Source organism: Rhipicephalus microplus, chromosome 6, assembly GCF_043290135.1.
Source record: "Rhipicephalus microplus isolate Deutch F79 chromosome 6, USDA_Rmic, whole genome shotgun sequence".
Taxonomy (NCBI): Eukaryota; Metazoa; Arthropoda; class Arachnida; order Ixodida; family Ixodidae; genus Rhipicephalus; species Rhipicephalus microplus.
This window is the reverse complement of record NC_134705.1, coordinates 193,337,473-193,355,991: the sequence shown is the minus strand read 5'-3', so window position 1 is coordinate 193,355,991 and position 18,519 is coordinate 193,337,473. Positions and strand designations below refer to the sequence as shown.

Genomic DNA, 18,519 nt, shown 5'->3' with positions numbered 1-18,519 from the left:
TATAAAAGTACTGCTCTTCCATTTATTTTTATTGTTACTAAGTACAATTATACAGATCATAATTAGGCCGGGTAGTGCAATAAATATACACATTTTACTAGTCTTATTACTAATAAAATATTTGCAGTGCATGTGAATGAACCTGTAAAATAAACTTGGCAAGCTTCTATTGCCATGTCATCTATCACATGTAGAATTTTATGTCCATAGGTCACGGAAACATACTGCCAGAAACTGGGATAGGGCCCAAGGAAGGTGTATCAACAGGTTAGTGCCACCGCCGCATATATATATACAACACTCGCATGAAACCTTAACTTTGAAAACGATATAATTTCGCACCAACTCCTGCACTAGAAATCAGACACACTTCAATAGTAAGCTAGCCAGCTTCTTTTGATGCCACTTAATGACATGCTCTTTGTGCCTCTCGTCGTGCATATTATCACTGACATCGAGTTTATCAAAGGTCCACTTTTATTTTATCATCTATAAGACGAACTCAAAAGATTGTTGCCAATGTTTCGCGTTTGAAATAATTATGAAGAAAGCTATAGATGCCTCATAAAATGAGATGAGCGACAGTTAGTGCCAGAATGAGGGATTATAAAAGTCACCCTGGGATTATGTTTCGATGTGACATCCTAACGTCGCATGTCAAATAGCTGAGCTTTTTGTAATGGTTGCGAATCATGGAATTGTCCTCTCTTTCCCCAGTTCGAACTGTGTGGTGTCTGGTTGTTATTTTGCTCCAATATCAAAAAGTCATGGGACATTTCTTAACGTAATTTTTTGACTCACTTGAAGCCTCTATAGGGCCAATTTGATATGAAATTACCCTCACTGGCGTGGCTCTTTGGAACAATCTTCGACTGCCAGGCATAAGGCCTTGAGTCAAGTCACTCCCCCCCCCCCTCCCCCTGATTATGAATATTTTCTTTTTTTATTGGTTGCTGTAGCACTTAGGTACACTAGTGACGGCAGCAGCAAGCTATGCCACCCAAAACGGCAATTTTAATTCCATAGTAGCTTCTCCTTTGAAACTGAACTAGTTAAGTGCGTAAGTGTAAGTGTTCCTGTAACATAGACCTATTAAAAATTACAACAAACGAAGTTATACTGAACTTCAGACTGACTACTTCTTCCCAACAGATTAAAAAAAAGAACGTTTCAAAACTACTACAAAAATCGCTATTCTATTCACCAGAAAAATGCATGCCTGCCCCACAGGTGCCACTATACTGCTTGAATAATAGCGTTCAGCTGCCACAAAGTTCTGTTCAAGAAGCTACCAGAACTGCATTGCGGAACTCTGCAAATTTTTTATATAAGCTTGAACTGATCCACGGATTCATATATTTAATAACTACGATTCAATAACTTTGTCCGGACTGCGCCACGTTTAAAAACTGCTACGCATAGAAATTCCTCACATAAAGTTATATGCGCAACGTGCTGAAGTGAGAGGCTGACACATGTGGCTTAAGTTCTCGAACGTTGTATAACAGGTCATGCAACAAAAATCCATAGGTGTGTGGAATTGAAGCAATCTTATTGGATGGTACTGCGCTTAGAAGTAATGTAGGTGTAGATGTGTTAGACTCATACTTATAAGTAGTTATCACAATTGAAAAGGCGTGCAAACGAACAATGACACTTTCTTCTGCTTCACGCTTTAGTGCAGTGGCGCGTATGTAACTTCATGAAGGCCGCATACCACCAGTAAAGTTTTGTTTGCTCTACAGGTGTAATAAATCAGAACCCGCCATCATAATCGACGAAGGGCGGGAGGGGACTAGGGTTAATTTTCTCTTTCCCATCTCCTCGCCCGGAGGAAACTGCCGACCTTCAAATAAAGTTTATTCACTCATTATTAAGAAATCCTCGACAGCCATCGATGTTTCAGTAATTTGTACAGGACGCTGCATAAACTCCGAATAAAGGCTTTTAGTTTGCTGATTGAGACCCTTCGCAGAGAAGCTGAAATAAGTGCCGAAAAAGTGCGTTCGCTAACGGGGGAATGGGAGTGAACCCGCACGCCAGCGAGAAATGAATGGACGAGTTAAAGAGCTTTATTGAGGTCGAAAACGTTACCTTGGTTTTTCTGCCGGAAGCGGGCCGCTCCAACATTGACACTAAGACGTTCTCACGTTCACGATAAAAACATTTTTGCAGATATCACCTAAAAAAAAAAGGCGAGCAAAAACGTGGTATATTGGGTGTGCTGAAATAAATCTTTTTGTAATATATTTTGGTATGGCGCTGCGAAAGCCGTGCATCATGCTAAGCAAAAATAGGAAATTCTAGGGAGTGATAAGCGTGTACATCAGCCATTGCCATTTTCTGTCACTGAGATGCATGATGAATAGAACTAACACGGTAATCCCTAAAAGCTTGTGGTGCAGTAACTTTTGTGAGATTCATTATGCGTTTTGGTAAAAGTCAATTTTATTTCACCATTTTTTACTCACTCACCTGAGCTATATTCATAAATGGTTACGAGTAGGTGTAGACTTATGTTACCTTCGCAAGCCTGTCACAAATGCGTCACAACAATAAGTTTCATCTATGCTTTTACACTCCGTCAGCAATGCCTCAGGTGCAACCAGAAATTAGCAGTATGAAATTGGAACTATATGCAAGCTCGGAGGCCGTTTTTATACAAGCACAGACTTTGCTATAGTACGTGACTGCCCATGCGTACCTTTAATAACAATATATTCTTATAGCATAAGAAATTAAATGGTTCATTGGGTTTCTTTAGCATGGACCACTTTTCGTTGGCATTGCCGAGACAGCACGTGCACATTGTCTGTCAGTGTCCCTGCCTTTGCTTCCATTTCTCACGTAGAATGAGGTACGGCATTTTTTTTACAAAATACAGATTTAAGTATAAAAACTACAATCACGCTGTGGTACCTATCATTGTCGCACATGAATTATACGTCCGGATCGAACTACTTTGCCGTATCTAAGTTACACACACAAAAAAATCAAAACTTTTGCATAACTCGAATGCGTTTGCCTGGAGCAGCCAATCTCAAGAAAACAGCAGTACTGTTCAGAAATTAGGTTTTAAACTTTATTAGGACGATCATGTGCTAAATGGTGAGCCACACGTCGCGATTACGCCAGACATTACAAAGGCTTTGCGAAACTTTTTGTGTAGTGGAGTAATTGGAGGAGGATAGCTAAACTTGTGATTTTGTGGCTCCTGGTGAACGTGGCACTAACGTGCTTTATACTTGTATATATCGATAGCTTCCGGAGGCACGAACAACATGAAAATGGCTGGCGGAATGGGTGAGTGCAACAATATCTCCTTTCGAACGTAAATGTTGTTACATATATCACAGCAAGAAATGCCACTCTAAATTCATGCTCATTCCTACCAGCCACCTACTTCGATATGGAATTTAGATGCTGTCTATATTGGCATCGGTCTCTTCAGTACTAAATAAGCCGTTAGCTTTTACGATTGAACTATGCTAAGAGTACTGGTTGAAAGACAGAGACGGACGTGATCAAATGAACTTACAATGAAAATTTGCAAGCCGCACCGATGACTGGTGTGACAGGTATAACTGATGGTGACAATTGAAAACAGCATAAACCAGTCTCATGCACTTGCCACATCGTCAAGAATGTGACGCATGTATGGTCACTATATTTACGGATAAGATTCTCAGCTGACTCTCATTGAACTACAGCTGACAAACGATGTTATTAAGCACGAGAATATTTTAAGTCCACTGAGGCGTTGATGCGGTGCAAAGCATCGTCCTAAAGATGTAGAGGTGTGAAATATACTGCGGGAAAATAATAAAAAGAATTAGAATTGAATTTTTTCCCAAGACGTAGGACAAACTGTCACCAATCCCTACACATTTTGTTTTGATGTAGTATATCTTCCTGATACGTATTTTCCTGTCTAGGTGGATACGGTGGAATGATGGACCCGATGAGCGTGGGAATGATGGGAAGTATGGGGATGGGAGTGGGCTATGGGATGACCATGGGTATGGGACTGGGAATGGGTAAGTGAAAATACTTGCCATTGCGAATCGTGTTGCTTTCTTTCTTTAATGATAGATGTTAGGCGGTTTACGCATGATACTGTACTGCACACTGCGAAACTTTCTGCGCAAGAGCAGAGTAAATTATATGAGCACATTTAGAGAATTTCTTTTTACGAAAATAATCGTGTTCGCCTAAGTTAGTATTCCAAGACACATTAATTTGAGTTTCGAAATGAAGAACTGTGACCAGACGGAATCTTAGCTAAATTCCGCATAGTTGTTAGCACGTATAACACAATACAAGAAAAACGAGAGCGCCAGGCTTAAGGAAACGCAGCAGCAAGCCTGAAAACTCAATGTGCTGACCCACTGGGCTCCTTCGGGTTTCGAATTATCGCATTCATACTTTCATGCATCATGCTTGACGTACGTTCTGTACTTTGCGCTGCCAACGCGCGTTAAAGAACACCAGATGTTCCAAATATTAACGAACCAACCATTAGACATGCCTTGTAATCACATCATGTTTTTGCACATCAAACCCCAGTCTTAATTAGTATTGGAGCCACATGGCTGTTTTTCACCAAGACGAGGAATACTAGTAAAAGTTGTCTCGCTGCCAGAGCGTGCGATTAACTTGGAAAATCAAAAGTGCCCATTGTGTGCCCATTGTACCAGCATATTTACTATTTTTGTAGACAGTGTATGATGATCCGAGGCAAGGTTAACGTCTTTAAATGAAAGTGGGATTGTTTTAATGGTACGTAAGCATTTATTCTTGGAATTAACACGTGACATGGAAAGCTCATGTGTACTTGTTTTTTTAATTTCAATAAAAATCTGCTAAATTTGTGCCAATTCAAACGATTTGTTTGTAGTAGGCTTCACCAAATCAGTGAAAATTCACTGTCATTGATATCATGTCGATTAACTTGGCAGGACAAATATTTTCATAGCTCCATGCTGGTTCACACCACATGTTGAAGTGACAATTCCTTAAGTTTAGTCCGTTCATTTTCAGGTTGAATAACTGACGGTTTTTTGTGCGATGTCATTTTCGGTACAAGTTTTTTTTTATTGACAAGACTGCTAATTCAAAATCAAACAGTAATAGTTTCTTTAAAGAGTGGCATTCGAAAGGGCTGCAATAGCGTAGGATATACAGTAATTTTCTTGAAACATTACTATTCTAAACTGATGTACCTTATGTACGGACTTCTGTCTGAACCAGCTCGTAGCAAAGCTAACAGAAAAACAAACAGAACAATAAAAGAAGGGCAGGGAGCACAATTTCAGCTAATTGCCGGAGCTACTAGTTTACTGTGTTCGGCATCTTGCTGGTGGGATGCACCCATACGGAACACCAGTATATGAGCAGTTTCACAATTCAGTTATTTTCTAAAAGTAATTAAGGCTTTTCAACACATGTAAATGAGTGACAAAAAGGCTACATGTAATTCTCAATGATTATACGCTATAACTTCAAATATTTAGCTGTTTTTCATATAATTTCTGAACTTCAACTAACTAGAGAATTGAACATTTGCATTTTTATAGTGTGCAATAAATCAACGAACGATACACAAGCGATATACAAGTGAACCCGAAGTATTGCACGGGCTTAACTATAGGAATAAGAATAGAGTGGAGCACTATCAGCAGGCGTTCTCAGATAATTTATAGTAGTTTAGTACTATAACTCAAAGGGATTGTATAGAACAACTGCAACTTGCCGGTGCTTACCTGGGAATCAAACACCTGGAGGCTTAGGGTCAGAGTTCAAATTAAATTGTGGACAATAGAGCGAGTAATTGAAAAAAAACTTGAATGTAGCGTTAAGTGAGAAGAAATCAACAGAATGGATCATACAACGAAAGTCTGGCAAGGACATTTGAATAGAAATCGAGAAGAAATTGGCATGATGCAGGGCATGTTGTACGTAGGCAGGACAGCCGCTATTCATTAAGAGTGCCAAGCTGGATTCCAAGAAAGTGTGACTGCACGAGGGGAAGATAAAGTTACGCAGAAAGATGAAATAAAGGAGTTTGTAGATTTAACATAACCACAGCAAGCATTGAAATATACTGATTGGATTGGCGGAGTGTGAGATGGGCCTTTTTCTTGCAGTAGGCGTTTTCAGCATCATAATAATAACATAAGCATTAACAGTTCATTAACCTTGAGTCTTTAACTTAAGTTAGACAAATTTTTCCGTTCATAGCTTCTGGACATACATGATGCTCCAACAACTCCTGTATTTTTGTTTAGATGTGTTATATGCCCAATGTACAAGCCATTATCCACATAGTGTACATCATTTCAAATCTTATCTTCAGCATTCGTACACAGTTCGATGAGAAACTATGCCACTAGAAAAAAAAAGGAATCCCGGTACTTAGGCTGCTACACGAGTTCATGCTATTCATAATTTTGTTTCATTAAGGGTGTTATAGGATCGCTTTACAATACTATGTATATCCTACATGTTCGACGTATTCCGTTTGTGATTTCAGCTTCAGTGTTGGCACCTTCGATGATAGGGCGAGCAACTGCGTCGCGTAAGTGAAGCATTCATCATATCTACTTTCCTTATGTCATATCGCTGCAATGACGCTTAAGAAAAAGCATGTCGAGACCTCTTCTACATCGGTGTGGAGCCCTTTTATCAGCAACTGTTGAAACAAGTTTTGTAACGTTTTGTCACATAGGTAGCAAGAAGTACAGTGGTGTTTATCTCGGCTTCAAAAATTGATATTAGGTAAGCTGGTAAAAAGATTTGTGAAACATTGAAGCGCGTTGGCTAACATTTAAATAAATTACGAGACACAGTACGAGTGTCCACTTTCATCTGCCTTTATTTAAAGCTTCGCCGACAAACGAATACAGAAAAACAAACATGCGTAGTAATTCAAACACATTCTCACAACACTAAACCACCTCCCTTCCTCCCCTCCAAATAAAAACCCATCAAGATATATGGTCTCTGCCTTCCAACTCTCTATACAACTTTTCTTCACAGAAGTACCGTTAGATAACTACCTTTTTTGTTGATGTGATCAGCGTAAGATGGCTCACAGGTCATCCTATCCGTATTTCTCAAAATCATTACCTCCTTCCCTGTCGGCTCACTTGATGTGCTACCTGCGAATTAAGGAGGCAAATTAGAGTCAGCGCTCTTAACAGTCCACAAATAGTCCCCCACCCAGTCATTATTAAAACTACCATCCTGTGTTTCTTGTTGTATGGGAAGGCTTATCTTCGTGTTCATGTAATCGTGAACGGTACCATGTGTTTATATTAGCATGCCGAGGTTGTATTTAGGATTCTTGTTGGAGGAAAATTCTAATAGAAGTTTCAAATATATAAGAATCAGCTACAATATGAAGTTCGCTACTGCATAAAGTAGAAATATTATCTGATAACGAAATCTTGCGAGGTGTAACTTGATGTGTGTATATCGCAAAGCACGAATTCAGATGTGACATTCTACTTCAAGACATATACATCAATTTGTCAGTGAGTTTTTCTTTTTCTGCAACGCAGTAACCACAGTGCAAACAACAGTGCCATGAATTAAAAAAAAGATCACGAGCTCTTTTCCATAATGAGAAATTGGGGGCAAGCGAAACTTTATGTGAGCATGCCTGATCGTTTTTTTCCTCCCTCTTTCTGTGTTTCAGTTCCTGCTTCTTTTTCTGTCTCTTTCTTCCTCTTTTCCTCTTTTTTCTTCCTTTTTAATATGAACCACGAGAGCAGCAGCAACAACCTAACTTAGCTAACGTGGTTGCTTGGGCGAGTTGGTACGACATGATTCACATAAAAAACAGCGCCAAAAACGAGAGACAAGAAAAAGAAGGAGACAGACAGCGGCACTGAACTTACAACAAGATTTATTTGCCAGAACCGCACAATATATACTTGGTCAGTATCTAACAAAAAAAGAAAATACAAAACAAACAAAATAGAATCCACCTAACAACCACATAGTCATCTTCACAACGCACCATGAGCAGCACGTGTGCTAACGTGCCGAAGCAAATCTATTTCTTTTAATGATAGAGCAATCGAAGGCCTGCTGACACATGCACTGCAAATAGAAAGGCTGGGCAGTGCATGTGTCAGCAGGCCTTCGATTGCGCTATCACTAAAAAAAATAGATTTCCTTCGGCACGTTAGCACACGTGCTGCTCATGGTGCGTTGTGAAGATGACTATGTGGTTGTTAGGTGGATTCTATTTTGTTTGTTTTGTATTTTCTTTTTTTGTTAGATACTGACCAAGTATATATTGTGCGGTTCTGGCAAATAAATCTTGTTGTAAGTTCAGTGCCACTGTCTGTCTCCTTTTTCTTGTCTCTCGTTATTGGTGCTGTTTTTTATGTGAACCTAACTTAGCAACGAAGACCTAGCATCAGCGAAGAAAGGCACATTAAGTCGCTAGGATCACTTGCTGCAATATAGTAGTAGGCCTCACACAACACGAATACTGTAAAACGAGCGAGGTATGTTACAGCCAATTATGAAAAGCTCAGCCATATTCATGTCTATTACCACACTTCTAACTGGTATGAAGAATAATGACCTAGTGCATGGTTCCCTGATGGCGACAAAAATCAAGGAGTTACGCACACAAAATAAAAACACGGTACCACTAAACACAGGGGCTGTTCACATATTTCTTGAAAAATTGGCGAGCTACAAAGAAAGAACTGCTACAAAGGAAGTACTGCTCTAGGCGTGCAGGTGCACAAGTGCCATACGGCAGGCTACAGAGTGCTCTAGAATGCCAAATGTACTTGATGATCGCAAAAAGCGTATTCCGGAGCAAACAAGACAACAGAGGCCTGACTAACACCAATATATTCTCTTTTTTACATAAAACTCCTCTAAAAACTCAAACGCCCTTATTTCTTTACACTCATCCAAGATCTTGATATTATCAGCAGGATTCTGAGCAATGATTATTAGCAAGCACCAACTCGCCCAGCAGCAAGTCCTTCCGCACAAATACTACTTGACAAACATTTCGATTATTTTAAGGTGTAAGTGAGCACCTTCCAAGTGTGCTTGTAGCAGTTGCCCTGCACAGTATGCACCTTGTCAACGAAGGCTCTTTTGGGCACCGCCATAGTCTTCTCTGAGCTGGTAACGCGAGTGAACCGCCGAAAATACATTACTGAGGCCGCTGCGGGCATCGGGTTTGCGCTGCCGTCCAAAAGCCCAGAAAAAAAGAGGATCCTCCTCTTCGTTAAAAAAGGTTTGGCTCTAGAAACCTCACTTCTGGAAAATTTTTTGTGATTGCGCATCATCAGCCGTGTAGGTCTTGAATTTTTGTTTTCTTTTTTTTACTCATGCGTTTTCTAATCTTGCCTTTTTTTTTTTAGTTGGTAATGCAGCGACCGGAATAGCGAAGGCAATCGTCGCAGGAAAAGAGCTTTCTGCAATCAGTGAGTATGCGCCTCATACTGATCTTAGAAAGATAAAAACTTTTGTAAAACGATATCCAAACATCCCAGTCTCTTAGGGAAGGCCAGTTTCTGGCATATATCGAACACTGTCAGTTCGTTGCTACTGCAGAAAAGCTGTAGCGTCAACTTGTATGAAGAAAATCAGCCACAGAACAATATTGAGGACACCAGCGTGTCTCGTGGCGAGTCTGCCTTTGCCATTGCTATGGCTGTAGAATAATCGGAGGCTATATTGAAGTGAATCCGCGTAGAAAAAAATACTCTCGACAGCAAACACCTCGCCATTAGAAAAAAAAATAGGACAGTTTCACCAGGTGCTGTTGTGCTCCGTATTATTCTGCGAATGCCTGTAGATCAGGAATGAACGCTTCTTTTGTAAAACAGTGAATGCATTGATTCAACACTTTTTAGTCAACAGCTGAATCGAAATGGCTTCACTCTGTAGCGTCGTTATGAATCGCTTGAAGAAAACAAAGTTTCTACATGCTAAATATTTTTTTAGAAAATCAAAACTGGCTTAGAAAGTTAGCGGCTGATTTTTCATGTTTTGTTGCACAACTGTGTCAGCTCGGCCATTGAATCATCGACCATATTTTTGTCGAATTGAATTGCACGTGAACAAACCACAGGTGGTCAGAGTTCGTACGGTGAATACTACGGCTCGCATTCACATTTATTTCATGTTTGACACAACTACAGAATTGCTTTCCGATTTTTAATATTGCGGTTTGCAAATATCGCCGGTATATAGCTTGCATACCAAACGCACTCAAATAATTTAAAAAAAAACACACACGGTTTTTCGGCTGTAGAGAAAATAAGCGTGTCACTTTCAGGCAACCATCAAAACTTCGCTGCGTTAATCCATACACTCTTCTTTCGTTTGTTTAAAAATGCTTTGGCTTGTCCTGAGATCAGCAGCGTGAAATTGAGAAAACATGCAAAAACAATGACACACACTACAAAGCCATGGCTCACATTATTAATTCGTAGACATGCTGTTGTAGTTACTTCGTGCCTATGAGCATAATGTGGCTCTTTGTGCAATTTTTCGATGTAGCCAGTAATATGTACTTCGTTCTGCAACAGAGTCCAGAAGAGCGAGACGTTCTAGGAGGAATGTCTCCGATGACACCAATGGTCCAAAAAGTGGAGATGACAACACTGACAAAAAATCAAGTGGGTAACTCATGTTTCCATCAAACAAAACTAAACGAGGAAAGCTATGTACAAACTTGATGACTGAGATATTGTAGCAAAACAGAAGAAGAATTCGAGTTAATTTTGAAGGATGCCCTTTTATTAAGTATGTGAATGCATTTTGACACACCTGGCTGATATCCCAGCCGACGGCGATGTTGTTCCAGTGCGCGTTTACTACAAAGAGCTCATTGCAAACAACAATTATCCTGAATATTAGTTTTATCTTCTGAGTAAGCATAATCTAGACTAAGTAATGTGAACCTGCACTCAAAGCTCCAACATGTAATGCTTGCTTTATATGGAGGAATATCTTACAGGAACACGTGAACTTTAAATGCAGCGGAAAATTTAACGTTCCGGTATCAACTATAATATATTGTGAGTGCTCACTATGTACTTCATCTACATCTGTATGACCAAACCATTGTAGGGATCATCATCGTATGTCACGCGGGCTGGGCCACTTTGGCCCAGCCAATATATTTATGTTGCTTGAATTCTAGAATTGACACAACCTTGCGAAGGGGTGAGCAATGGCACAAATATTATAACGAACGTGGCTCTCCGTGCTATACATGTGAAATAAAGAAGCCTGCTTTTCAGTTATTATTAAGGTTATCTACTAGTATTCATGTGTTAGCCTATGTGCAATAGGAGGTGGGAATGGCTTACGTGTTGGGAAGGAAAAAGTGCAAATTTCAGGGCTTGTTTTCTTTGTTAGACATAATAACAAGAAGCACGAAACATTGAATAAATAAAAAGTAATTGTATTGTTATTAGAAGAACTTGTAATATAAATGTGAAGAACTAAAAGTGGATGAAAAGATAACTGCCAGTGGCGAGTTATATTTTCATCCACTTCTTTGTCCTCACATTTACATTCAAATTCCTTCAAATACCATCACCCAAACTTCCCTTTTTATAAATGTTTCTTAGCTCTTATAATTATATGCTGTGATTCATTCTATCTCTGTGTCTTTTCTTTTTGAGCGTGGTTCTTTCATTACCGCGTCCTGCTCATCAGCAGCTCAACGTCAGTAGGTTACAGTCTTTTGTAAAAAAATACGTCTTCATTTCTCAGATAATTCTGATTCAGGTGCAGACAAAGGAAAGAAAAAAGATAGCAAGACAGACGATGGTAAGTGCAGCAACCCCCCCTTCCTTTTTTTAGCGTGATAATTCATCACACAAAACAACTAATAAAGCGAAACCTTCTATGGTAACTAACACAACCTCTCGGGAGGTCACGTCATGTCTCGACAAGTCTCCCCAAGCCTCATCAGCTTATTGGTCGACATTCTCGAAATATTTCTTCCTAAGTTTAGCTAGTAAGTGCTAAAGTGTACCGTAAATTATAGAAAGAATCAGTAATATGAAAGTAGTTATGTAACCAAGACAGAAATGACGTCATTCTGTACTTGACGCACACGTTTACTTGAAATGTTAAAACGTAATGTGCTCGACCAGATATGCTTCGATGAAAAAACAAGCGTGTCAGTGGATCCACATGCGACTAAAAATAGCGGCAATTTCAACCCCCCTTCCCCCTTTCAGTCTCCTAATGAGCAGCTATGTGGCACACAAAGCATGGGAGTCGCTCGGTCAGTGACTGCCTCTTTTGCCTCTGGATTCGTCTGCTTTTAAGAACTGCGTACACGTGACCACCACATTATGATGAATGTGTCAAGGAATGAATGTGTATTTCCACACTGGTGCCGAAATTTGCGACCATGGAAGGTCTCACGCTCAGTTCTCAGTTTGGCAAAAAAAAAAAAAATGAAATCAATCAGGCAATTCAAAGTTATCCGTTCATTATCCAACGACTGATGGAATTGTCAGCAAAAGCTGAAGAAGTGTTCGTTTTGTACCATGCGTCTCAAACACTACGTAGTGCTCCAAACCAACTCAATCAAGACAATGCGCATTCGTTACAGAAAAAAAGAGCGAGGGATCAGGAAATGGGGATTCAACGGTGGCTAAGAAAGAAGGTATGTCTTTTTACACGGGCGTTCCACAATCCTCGAAGCAGCCGTATGCTAGAAAAATCAGTTTATTATTATAATGATTGTGAAGCCCGACGTTGCATAGTCTGGCGAGTCATTCGAGAAAAACGTTGGGACTTGTTTTGTGTGCTCTATTTTGAGATATTCATTAGCCTCGGCAACTCCGTCATGCTGGTGCAAGAGCGCTGGGTTTACAAGTGCATGCTACAAGGCTATATATATGTTAGTGATCTTCACTCACTGACATCAAGCAATGCGTAAGTTTAGTTACTCGAACCAGCTTCATCACATTTTTTTTTACTTCCACCAAAATCGTGGAATAACAACCCGAAAAAATGAAATTATGGCGCATGATGGACATAAAGGTATGGAAAGACGGCTATAGCATATCCCATGATTCTGCAAGTAAAACTATGGTAACGGCTTGTTTTGTGTGACCGATGTCGAAACATTCGTGAGGCTCGCGAGCACTGCTAGTACACAAGCACAATTGAGGTGCGTGGTCTTCAAACCTATATTTGAACGACATGTTCAAAGAGCTTTACTGTCCGAATGAGTGACGTTATAGAGAAGAGGTGAGCAACTCGTTGCGCACGGCTCGACATCAGAACCCCCTCCTTGAATCGCTTCTGTGTTGACATTTTGCCGACATGACATTTTGAACATGAACATAGTTTCGATATCGCTTCTATTCGGCATTGTGCCCCGTCTTCAGACGGCGCTCAAGCTGAGGTAAGGTTGCGCCAAAACTCGGGCTGTTCTGTATATTCTTGTCAGTTAAATTTTTTTCTCTTAGCCTGCATACCTCCCCTACCCTCTCTCACCCGCCCCTTGATTTACCGTGCGGCGTCGGCTTCACGTAACTTGGTCTTCTGCCTCAAAAGGTTGCCGGCGCCTGCCACAGAGAAACTGAATACCCGGAGACCTATAGGCTGCAGTGAGAAAGCTGAGACTCTTTCAAAGCTGCGAATAACCCTTTTCGTGCGATTATGTCGCAAAGCGACTGGTTGTAAATGGCCACTTTTTCCTCAAAGCGACTGTTTTGACTGGATCGCTTGCTACTGGACTGTATAGTTTCGCGATTGCAATCGAAAACCTCTGAACCAATAGAATGCACTGAAAAAGATGGTTCATTTGTTTTGCATTGCTGTGGCAATACGAGCAGACGCTGATTTTGTGAGGCAACGAGTTTGTCGTAGGCAGGTGTGAATATCGGTATACTTGAGTAACTTATTAGTAGCCAACCAGAAGTGCTCGCAAGACTGGTGAGAGTCACAGGCGTGAATGAGCCATAAGTGACATCTATAGGCATACCCATGGCCCTCTTGTCACGAGATCTTCACATTGACGAAGGCAGCCGTCAACGTACAAAATATGTAATTTAAGCGACCTCACATTGCTCATTTGGAACTGGCCTATTTTTCATTGTGTTGTCGTTTTCTAGAATTAGATTTTTTTTTTTCAGTTTGCGGCAGAACGTTGAAGAAGGACGAAATACTTTTTAGGCCTTGTTGTTTTTTCCGAATGTGTAATGCGACTAAAATGAATGAAGAAATAACGAAAACAGTGAAAGGCTATACAGGAAGGAATAGCTTTCATCCAGAGCACACTTTTACGAACTCTGACGGCCATGAAGCAAAGCAAAAAGGAAAAAAAAGAATACACAAAGTACGCCTTTGTGGATCCCGTGTTCTGAGATGGAGACGCGTGTTTTTTTTTTTTTTTTCACTTCAGCGCTTCGCAGTCTTTTAAGTGTGAAATTCTTCCAAGTATAGCGGCTTTCGTTATTTATTATTTATTGTGTTTATAGACTTTCCACATAATAAAAATCCGAACCAGCTATAAAAATTGAATCATTTGTCGGAAGCTGCGTCAAATTGTTTAATTTGTAACAACATTACAGCCAAATAAAACAGGTCAGCTTCAAATCCACAAGTTCTAGCACCGTAATGAATTTATTCGTTTTTGCTTCTGTGATTCTTTTTTGTGTCTCTTCTTTCGATTTCTTTTTCTGTCGGTCCTTTAGCCGTTGACTCCCTGTTGTTTTTTCCTCTCTTTTATTGCTTTCCATCTGTTTACTCATTCTCTCTCCCATTAAAACTTGTGTATCACGCAGAAAAAATCTGCCCATCTTTTCGGGTAGTGAAGCATTAGATGAAGAGAAGGACGAAGCGAGAGCACTTGCCAGTCGAGTTCAAGGAGATTACCTCCTTGGTCCAGTTGTTGCATTCGTAGAGAGTATCTTTCGTACTCGACCAAAGGAGTTACTCCGAACTTGAGCACCCCAACAAGTTATTTTATCAATACTTTGTTTGCTTGAATAATTAGTAAATTCAATAGGCTGTGTCTCACACATACCTTCTTGCTTTAATTGCAGAATGATGAAGCACTTGATACGAAGTCATGAAAAAAGCTCCAAGCTTGTTCTCTGCTTTTGTGAAAACATATAGTGAGGACAAGCACTCGTCTTGACCCAGAATTTTCGAAAGTTTCCTGAAAAAAATTATGACACTGGAATAATTTAGCGCTATGCTGTGCGCTGTTACCTATTTATCAAATAAAGATTTAAACTCTTCGCTTTCGCTTCCTGGGTTAAAAGTCAACGTTATCTTTATTATAAGGGCTTTCCAATATTAGTTCTTTCTCTTCGCTATGATTTACGTAAGCACCAACTAGCCTTACTAAGGACCTTTGAGTTGCCCCACCGCGGTGGTATAGTGGCTAAGGTACTCGGCTGCTGATCCGCAGGTCACGGGATCGAATCCCGGCTGCGGCGGCCGTATTTGCGATGGAGGCGGAAATGTTGTAGGCCCGTTTGCTCAGATGTGGGTGCATGTTAAAGAACCGCAGGTGGTGAAAATTTCCGGAGCCCTCCACTACGGCGTCTCTTATAATCGTATGGTGGTTTCGGGACGTCAAACCCCACATATCAATCAATCAAGAACCTTTGAGTAGTAGCATATATATATATATATATATATATATATATATATATATATATATATATATATATATATATATATATATATATATATATTGAGATCTAACAGACAATAATGCGAGGGAATATATAAGGGAAGGTATCAGAACCAATGTAATGTAAATAAGAAGAAATAAAAGTGGGTAAAAAAATAACCTACCGTGAGCAGGAATCGAACCTACGACCTTCAAATAACACGTTATTTTTAACGGTTATTTTTTCACCCCCTTAATATAACCTGCTCACAGCCGGTTATATATATATATATATATATATATATATATATATATATATATATATATATATATATATATATATATATATATATATATATATAAATATACAGAGTTCAGTAGATCCTCCGTGAGCGGTCACAACGTGGTTTATTTCGACGTTTCGGCCTAGAGTCTGGCCTTCATCAGGATGGGGAGGGTCTGTATATATATATATATATATATATATATATATATATATATATATATATATATATATATAAATATATATATGGAGAGAGAGAGAGAGACAAATTTAAGTACGTCCTTCGGACAAAGAGGGCACTGTGAAAAGCCACTTGTGGCCATTGGTCAGGTAATTGCGACAATACAGCAAGCTTTCACGGACGGCGTACTGTTGAGCTTGATAATGAAGAGCGCATGTCTGGGGAATTATGAGATAAAACGTTCAGCAAAGAACCATGCTGAACACCTTGGCTATCCTGGGTCGGCATGTCCGTGATGGTCACAGATGACGAACTGCAAGTAGACGTTGGTGAGCAGACAAGATCAAAACGCAGTAACGATCGAGATAGGCCTTCTGCATCTGTGTTTTCGCCAGGTAAATGACACATAACATAATAGGGGTAAAGCCCCATGAGCGAGGCGTGCAGTCGGATCTTTTATAGACGATGGCCAGCATAAGGCGTTGTAGTCGTTGGCAACAAACTGGCACTCAGAAAGGTAGGGGTGAAATGTACCGATTGCCCAAACAGCTGCCAAACACCTATTTTCTGTTACGGAGTCATTTGACTCTGCTTTGTGGGGGTACGGCTGGCATAAGCTACAACGTATACTCTCACAAGACGCCTGCCGTCTTTCACTTTGTGGGGTCTTAATGAACTGTGTATTACGCATACTGGGGACGGCTCTCCCAATGGATCATGTTACACAGGGGGGGGGGGGGGGGATCCAGCCACTCGTTTTAGGGGAGGGGGGGTCACTTTATATAACACCGGAGAGGAGTATGTGGTCATGACTGTATATACTAGGAGAGAAACCTCTTCGTAGCATAAATACTGGTAATGTACGCTCACAATGTTCTCACTCATTTGTCCTAATTGGTGATAGTAGGTAGACGACTAACATTGAAGCGAGGGGGGGGGGTGCTCACACAGACATGGGAAGGAGCAATCACCCCTACCGCCCCCTCTGGATCCGCCACTGGTGTTGCCTGCATGGTGTCCGGCACATTCAGCAATTGAGGGGAACGAACGGCCGGATTGTTTGGCTCGAGGCATTATAGGCCTAGCCGCAGACCACATCTCCAGATAGGACACTTCAACACCTGGTGCGCCAAGGAAAATCGTTGAATTTCAAAGATACATATTGGCACAGGTGAATCAAACCTTCCCCTCATTCTGACCTAAACAGGAGACAAGCATGGAACTGGTGTCGCTTGCAAAGAAACAATTTTCCACATTTAATTACGCAGAATGTACCATCACCTGTAGAGTGATACATATTTGGGGTGCGGAGCAACACTGACATTGTAGCACATTATATATCAGTGCCCACAACGTCCGGAGGCTCGCCTCTGCTTAATAACACTCCTCTGAATTGGTCGGGGGAGGCACGGCTCGTGGAGCTGACAATGAGAAGCGAACTGGAATCCATGGTAATAAGGGCTGCAGCGCGAGCACGAAGGTGCTAGAAGAAACAGACGAAAGGCGAGGCACGGAAAGCAAAGAGGACAACACGAGGACAACTGGAATCCCTTGACCAGGCCCGACGAGCCGCTGTAGCCAGTGGGGCCCTGGAAGAAGGGCACCACCCAACATAACCACACTAAGCTATCTTTGATATGAATAAATATTTCTTCTATCTGCCTCTCTCCAATGTAGTGGTCGCGTTCGACGAGTATATCGCCAAGGCCGATACCACTAGCAGTCGTGTATATTTCTATGGTCACGTTGGGATCGTAGTAACGCAGCACATGAGACGGCGGCTAAGGGTCGTAAACGACAGATCACAATCGGCATTCCAAGGTGAAAGGTTGCTCCTGCCGACGACAAGCCGTTTGATGGGTGAGATAATGGAGGTGAAATTGCGAACGAGTCACGTACCTCTCATTAAATGTTTTAATGCCAAATCGATAGAAGGAGGTTATTATTATTATTATTACTATTACTATTACTATTATTATTATTTTTACCAATACAATTTTGACGGAGGGGATTAGAATAAAAGCGATTATCCACTTGACCAAGTTCTCACCCCACCCCCAGTATATATATATATATATATATATATATATATATATATATATATATATATATATATATATATATATATATATATATATATATATATATATATATATATAGCTTTATCATGGAGGCTCATTTAAGCATAGAACATTCGGCCTAAAACACATGCAACACGTTTCGCGTATTTTTTTATGGCCGTAATGCACGAGTAGCACACAGTTGTTAGTTTACTAACCATTGAATGCTGTTGTATGCGACGTCGCCTATTGCACACAAACTGAGTGCAGGTTTTACGACTTTGTGAACAACCTGCTCCCATAAATTGAGCCATAAGAAGAAGATAAAACACTTGCGGGGCGAAATTTT

General features: G+C 40.5%; 1 protein-coding gene across 1 annotated transcript in view; it reads left to right on the top strand.

The window, feature by feature from the left end:
* Positions 1-15,266, top strand: part of LOC119167862 (uncharacterized) — a 32,508-nt gene extending 17,242 nt beyond the window's left edge. Inside the window, exons 9-17 of the mRNA XM_075867423.1 lie at positions 211-267; positions 3,262-3,303; positions 3,936-4,037; positions 6,533-6,577; positions 9,402-9,464; positions 10,575-10,664; positions 11,770-11,826; positions 12,623-12,676; positions 15,069-15,266. Coding sequence (XP_075723538.1) covers positions 211-267; positions 3,262-3,303; positions 3,936-4,037; positions 6,533-6,577; positions 9,402-9,464; positions 10,575-10,664; positions 11,770-11,826; positions 12,623-12,676; positions 15,069-15,073 — 515 coding nt within the window. The 3' untranslated portion in view covers positions 15,074-15,266. The remainder of the gene's footprint in view (positions 1-210; positions 268-3,261; positions 3,304-3,935; positions 4,038-6,532; positions 6,578-9,401; positions 9,465-10,574; positions 10,665-11,769; positions 11,827-12,622; positions 12,677-15,068) is intronic.
* Positions 15,267-18,519: the final 3,253 nt, after the last annotated feature.